This window comes from Borostomias antarcticus (assembly GCF_949987555.1).
Source record: "Borostomias antarcticus genome assembly, chromosome: 7".
In the NCBI taxonomy this organism is placed as follows: Eukaryota; Metazoa; Chordata; class Actinopteri; order Stomiiformes; family Stomiidae; genus Borostomias; species Borostomias antarcticus.
In genome coordinates, this window is record NC_140240.1 from 1,287,241 (window position 1) to 1,294,429 (window position 7,189).

At 43.5% G+C, this 7,189-nt stretch overlaps 1 protein-coding gene across 1 annotated transcript; it reads left to right on the forward strand.

The window, feature by feature from the left end:
- Positions 1-284: 284 nt before the first annotated feature.
- Positions 285-6,984, forward strand: avil (advillin; the record flags this gene model as incomplete). The annotated part of the gene is made up of 19 exons (XM_084440545.1): positions 285-344; positions 433-507; positions 955-1,151; positions 1,289-1,397; positions 1,489-1,599; positions 1,710-1,915; positions 2,249-2,327; positions 2,832-2,930; positions 3,630-3,783; positions 3,959-4,059; positions 4,524-4,661; positions 4,744-4,902; positions 5,009-5,188; positions 5,296-5,444; positions 5,632-5,776; positions 5,890-6,078; positions 6,179-6,247; positions 6,394-6,507; positions 6,657-6,984. 19 exons carry the CDS (start codon positions 285-287, stop codon positions 6,768-6,770), a joined length of 2,448 nt encoding a protein of 815 aa, XP_084296671.1. The 3' UTR covers positions 6,771-6,984.
- Positions 6,985-7,189: the final 205 nt, after the last annotated feature.

Sequence of the window (7,189 nt, forward strand, 5' to 3'; positions counted from 1 at the left end):
CTCTGTGATTTCAATCACTCATTGTTTATGTATGTTGTACAGTATTTCTGACTAGAATAAAACATTTAGTTTGTGATGTGTACATCTGAAAATCAATGCAGAATGTGCCTCAGATCTTACGTGGTGACTGATTCTTGTCAGCCAGTCATAATGCAAACAGAATATATGTATTCCTCTTCAGATAATGATACAGCGTTCACTGTTTTTACATTTGAACTCCATTATCCAAAAAGCAGCAAGTGAATCATCAATCATTTGAGGCAGAGATTGACTGACTCAGCAACATGGAATACACCTTCAGAGCAGTGACCAAAAATCCCGGGATTATAATCTGGCGGATTGAGGTAATTTGACCAGATTATCAGAGTGTGGACGGTTGTCAGATTGTATGGCAGTATTCAGAGAGACAGATTCTGGTTTCTCTTGGCTCAGAGCATGGAGCTGGTGCAGATACCAGAGAAGGCCTACGGGAGTTTCTACGAGGGTGACTGCTACATTCTGCTCTCTGTGAGTCCCAGCGCTGTTTCAATCAATCACAGACTGACATGACTGTCCACATCTGCGTGGTGTATATAGATGCCGTCTGTTTTACATTGGTTTTGCATGATTATCTGTGGAGGTTGATTATTACTTACACAGTGAGACTTTTGTGTGGCAGGAAGTTCCTCCTCCACCCATACATGTTATTATCACCACTCCCTATCTCCAGCTGTACCCTTCCATGTTGAGCTCTTATCCTCCTCGCAAAAAAAATCCTACGTATGTCAAGTACAAATGGCAATGAAAGGATTCTGATTCTGATTTCTTTTTCTGAACTTGAATCATAACTATGAAAGTTGTCTGTCTGTCTGTCTGTCTTTCTTTCTTTCTTTCTTTCTTTCTTTCTTTCTTTCTTTCTTTCTTTCTTTCTTTCTTTCTTTCTTTCTTTCTTTCTTTCTTTCTTTCTTTCTCCAGACCAGAAAAGTGGGCAGCTCTCTCTCCTACGACGTCCACTACTGGCTTGGCTCCCAGTCCAGTCAGGATGAGCAGGGTGCGGCCGCCGTCTACACCGTCCAGCTGGACGAGTTCCTGGGCTCGGGCCCCGTCCAGCACCGGGAGGTCCAGAACCACGAGTCGGACGCCTTCAGAGGATACTTCAAACAGGGAGTCATGTGAGTCTACCGGCCCAAACCAGGACCACCGCCAGGCTTACCGCAGTGGTAGCGTAAGAATTCAAATGTGCAATACAAACACGTTTAAAGGAATAGCGGACTGACTGGTGTATATTCTCCTGCCGCTCCCTGCCCAGCTATAAGAAGGGCGGCCTGGCCTCTGGGATGAGGCACACAGAGACCAACAGCTATGACATCCAGAGAGTACTGCACGTGAAGGGGAAGAAACGTGTTACCGCCATGGAGGTCATGAATACAGACAAGTGGAAAATGCTCCAGAATGTAGCAGCCTAGCGTAAAGTGTTCCTCATCTGTCCTGATTTCTTTAACGCTGCAGGTAGAGATGAGCTGGAACAGCTTGAACCTTGGGGACGTCTTTCTGCTGGACTCTGGCAAGACCATCGTCCAGTGGAACGGACCAGAGAGCAACAAGCAGGAAAGGCTTAAGGTCTGTTCATAATGTGTCCAATATCTCCAGGAATACACCAACAGTTAGAAAATTAAACTATAACACTCGTTATCATGTGTTTTATAATTCATGAACCATCTGACTCCAAGGGTATGATCCTGGCTAAAGACATCCGAGACCGCGAGCGTGGAGGGCGGGCGGAGATTGGGGTGATCGACGGCGATGCGGAGGAACGCTCCCCTCAGCTCATGGACTTCCTGACCAGCGTCCTGGGGACCCGGCCTTCCAAGCTGCCCAGCGGGATGCCTGATGACTCGGTGGACCAGGAGCAGATGGGCCAGCTCACCCTCTACAAGTGAGTGACTGAGCGTCCAACACATGAAATGTGAAATGAAGAAGTTTGACTGTCAGTTTGACTAACATTATCATGTATGTTTACTTACTTAAATAAATAAATAAAAATAAATAAAAATAAATAAAATAAATAAATAAATAAATAAATAAATAAATAAATAAATAAATAAATAAATAAATAAATAAATAAATAAATAAATAAGTAAGTAAGTAAGTAAGTAAGTAAGTAAGTAAGTAAATAAATAAATAAATAAATAAATAAATAAATAAATAAAATAAATAACACTTACTTACTTACTTACTTACTTACTTACTTACTTATATCCCTTCACAGTGTGTCCGATGCTGAGGGTCAGATGAAGGTCACAGAAGTCGCTGCCAGACCGTTGGTTCAGGACCTGTTGAATCATGACGTGAGTCCGCAGCAGAGTGAAGAGACTAAGGCTCCCAGTCCAGAGCTGTGTTATTCTGTAACTGACGTTCCCAGTCAATAGCCATGTTTCCATCCACACGTTTTATGCGAATTAAGTCATATCGAATTAAAAATGCCTTATGGAAACAGTAGAATTCGATTAAAAATCATGAAAATCGACAAAACGTTTGTACTGTCGATCTCATCGGATTTTCTCTTGTTCGATAAAAGTCTTTTGTGATAAATGCTTTATCCGATTTAAAGCTCTAGATGGAAACGCACGTTCACCGGCTTTATTCGCATTCATATTTTTAGCGATCCTCACACAATTCGATTGACAAGTGGATGGAAACATGGCTATTGTCTGTATTATTCTATGTTACTGACGTTCCCAGTCCATATCTGTATTGTTCTGTTACTGACGTTCCCAGTCCATGTCTGTATTATTCTATCTTACTGACGTTCCCAGTCCATGTGTGTATTATTCTTTTACTGGTTTCTCTAGGACTGCTACATCCTAGACCAGGGAGGGGTGAAGATATTCGTGTGGAAGGGAAAGAAAGCCAGCAAAGAAGAGAGACAAGCGGCCATGTCTAGAGCTGTGGTGAGTGATGTTAGAGATCAGCTATATATACTTTGGTAGAATCATTGCAGATCAATACACATTTTCAAGAATTGATTTTAATTTACTTGTTAAATTGAACTTAACCCTGTTCTGTCCTGGGAATTCTGTTTGCACTACTGATTGCACTGTTCCTCACTGTACCTGTTATAGACATTATATTCACACTATATCCCCTTTTTAATCTTGTCTCGTGTTGTATTGCCATTTTAATTTATTACTGTAAAGCACTCTGTGCATCCGTGCTGTGAAGAGCGCTATATAAATAAAGCTTACTTACTTACTTACTTACTTACTTACTTACTTTGCACAGCTCTATTTTTACATTCTTTTTTTTTATTTTTATGTATGTGTATATATTTAAGTTGAGTTATCTTATTGTATATTTTTACTCAGTTGTATTACATAAATCGTGGTGTTGACCTGAACTTCATCTAAAGCCTTTCATTGTTCAGATGACACTGTCACTCTACATAATTGACAAATAAAAGACTTTAGACTTTGACTTCTCTGTAGCCTCATGTATAACACACCTCTGTGCTGCTTGAGTAACATCAGACTGAAGCTGCAGTATCAGCGTGGTGGCAGCAGGTGTGACTGGGTCATTCCATGTGTGAGCAGGTGTGACTGGGTCATTCCATGTGTGAGCAGGTGTGACTGGGTCATTCCATGTGTGAGCAGGGCTTCCTCCAGAAGAAGGGCTACCCCACCACCACCAACATAGAGACGGTGAACGACGGGGCGGAGTCGGCCCTCTTCAAACAGCTGTTCCAGAGCTGGACGGTTAAGGACCAGACGGTGGGCCTGGGCAGGACGCACACACTGGGAAGAGTTGGTATGTGTGTCTGCTAGTTACTTGCTCAGTAGAATCTTTCCCTGCTTTCAAGCTATGTGAAAGTTAATCCCCTTCTCTCTGTTATCCTCTGTTAAGCCATCTTCATCATAATGATCTACTGAGTTCCTATCTCCCAGGATATTTAACCGATCTATACCTCCATGTTTCCTGTCAGCCAATGTCACACAAGAGAAGTTTGACGCCACACGGATGCACGTGATGCCAGAAATTGCTGCACAGGAGCGTCTGGTGGACGATGGCTCAGGCAAGGTGGAGGTAAACCGCTGTCCCATAATGCACTCTGCTTATACAATAACCCTCACTCTTAAAGCTTCATACCACTAGTAATGAAGAAACATATTCTTACCACCACAACAAATATCTTAAATGTGTCAGATCCCACGTATGCATAGCAAGCAACTAATAATTTATTTAGTCTTAACAGTCCTGTACACAGTCATACAGTCAACAGTGTTAACAGTCCTATACACAGTCATAGTCATATTCAGTTACTTTCATCTGTACTATCCTGGGATTGCAGAATTGTAAATAAAAAAGCAAGAAAATGCAAAGTGAGTGCTGTCAATTAATTACAATTTTTGAAAATCGGTATCGGCCAAAATCGGTATAGATGAGTCAGCTCCCCCAAAGAAATCGGAAATCGGTATCGGCCAAAAAAGCCAATCAGCCCATCTCTACTAATAAATGATTTTGACACTTCCTGTTCTCTGGTAATAAAGGTGTGGAGGATTGAGAACCTGGAGTTGTCCCCTGTGGAGCCGGAGTGGTACGGCTACTTCTATGGAGGAGACTGCTATCTGGTCCTCTACACCTACGAAGTCCACAGCCGGAGCAACTACCTGCTGTACATATGGCAGGTACTGGTGTTATGTTTAAATAAATAAGGCTGATTAGATGAGATGAATTTGACTATACAAAAACACTTTTATTTGATTCCAGGGACGCCATTCTTCTCAGGATGAGCTGGCAGCTTCTGCGTTTCAGGCTGTGGCCTTGGATCAGAAGTATAACGGACGACCCGTCCAAGTCAGGATCACCATGGGCAAGGAGCCAAGACACTTCATGGCCATGTTCAAGGGTAAAATGGTCATCTTTGAGGTTAGATACTTTCCCTCGATCAAAACAAAAAAAATGTTTATTTGGCGACGAGCAGAGTTTCTAACAGGGCCGGACCGTCCTCCTCTCTCCTTCTTCTCTGCCTCAGGGAGGAACCTCCAGAAAAGGCTCCTCGGACCCGGAGCCGCCGGTCAGGTTGTTCCAGGTCCGCGGCACCGACCCCTTCAACACCAAAGCCATCGAGGTGCCAGCTGTAGCTGCTTCGCTCAACTCCAACGACGTCTTTCTGCTGAAAAGCCCGTCAGGGATTCACCTGTGGTGTGGGAAGGTAGTGGGAAGACCAGCGATATGAACCAGAGAGGAGGAGAGAGAGAGATCAGTTAGCTTTTTGAGCTCCGGGGGTAGTGTTGATGCCTGATTGTCTTTAATCATCAGGGGTCAAGCGGAGATGAACGAGCTATGGCTAAGGAGATCAGCGCTGTGATTGGACAGGACTCCCCTGAGGAGCTTGTGGCAGAGGGCCAGGAACCTACTGAGTTCTGGAACCTTCTTGGAGGGAAGGCACCCTACGCTAGTGACAAGAGGTAAGATGAAGCTTTGACCTTCACAGACTGTTTGGAGCACTGACAATATAAAGTTTGTGGAAGCAATGGATGTGTGTTTGTGTGTGTGTGTGAGTGTGTGTGTACGTCCGTGTGTTTATGTCTGTGTGTGTACGTTTGTGTGTGTACATCCGTGTGTGTACGTCCGTGTGTGCACATGCTTTCCAAGACTCCAGCAGACAATGACGGATCACCAGCCTCGTCTGTTTGAGTGCTCCAATAAGACGGGTCGCTTTGTCGTAACTGAGGTGACCCAATTCGTCCAGGATGACCTCACTGAGGATGATGTCATGCTTCTAGACACATGGGATCAGGTACTGGTTTCCTTGGGTACACACAATATATAGTCATCCAATCCCATGTAAACATTAGCCTCCAGTTCCGACATGTCATTATCGGATATCATTCTATTCCTTTGGGTTCCCAGGTCTTCATATGGGTGGGTAACAAGGCCAATGAGGTGGAGAGGGAGGAGTCGGTGGTCACCAGTCAGGAGTACCTGCGTACTCACCCCGGCTCCAGAGATCCCGACACTCCCATCGTCCGGGTCAAACAGGGCTTCGAACCCCCGACCTTCACTGGCTGGTTTGCTGCTTGGGACCCCACAAAATGGAGCGTGAGTAAAGCCACGCCTCTTGAGAGCAGGGGTCACATGACCTGTAACCTCAGGATACAGACAGCCCAATAAAGTAATCGCAAATGTCTTTCTTTGTCAGGGAGGAAAGACCTACGAAGAGCTTAAGAATGAACTGGGAGAGGTGACATCCTTAGTTGAGATCGCTAATGTAAGCATGGTTTTGTTCCACTTGGAACTTGGTGTTAGAACAAGAGGGTTCTATTGAAAATATGATCTGAATACCCTCGGCACTGGAAAGCCAAACTGCCTTGTTTTGATATACTGTACCTCTCCTATGTCATAATAACCTCTCAGGAAGAGCAGAATGAGGATGAGAGAAGCAGGACCTATCAGTCCTACCCACCCGAGCAGCTGATCAACAAACTAGCTGATGAGCTACCTGAGGGCGTCAACCCTTCCCAGAAGGAGGTGGGTGTGGTGACGTGTTAAGTCCCCAGCCATAGTTGTGATGATGTGTTGGGGCCTCAGTCTTAGTTGTGGGGTGACCACTGTTAAATCTTTACATTCTTTATGGAATAGTCACCTTTGATCACCATTTGTTGTTCTGTTTCTTTCAGAAACATCTCTCAGACTCGGACTTCGAGGACATATTTGGAATCTCTAAAGAGGAATTTTTATGCCTGCCTAAATGGAAACAATTAAACATGAAAAAAGGCAATGGCATGTTTTAAGGTGAACTTCAGTACTGCTGTTCATTGTTTAGCTGTGCCTTCCCCAACCATTGTTTTTACGCTGTGCCTTATTTTTCAACTAATTTCATTGCCATAAAACTAATAGTGTCAAGTACACCCTGCCATTATAATGTATAGCTTATTGTTTTATGTGTTTTCAAGAAATATCCTCATCACTTGTCATTAAGTAAAGCTTAAAAATGTCACTGTAGCTATGTCAGCCTTTATGAAATCTTACTATAGAAAGCCATATAAAATAATGTTTTAGAATAATTGCAGCACTCCTCAAATGCACAGCTTGAACAATAAAGATTTGACAAGCCTACATGTTTGTACACAGATTCTTTAAAGGTTCTGCTTCAGTGTAATCACTTATTGCTTCATTGAGTAGCTACCACGCTAATCTCACATTGAAAAAC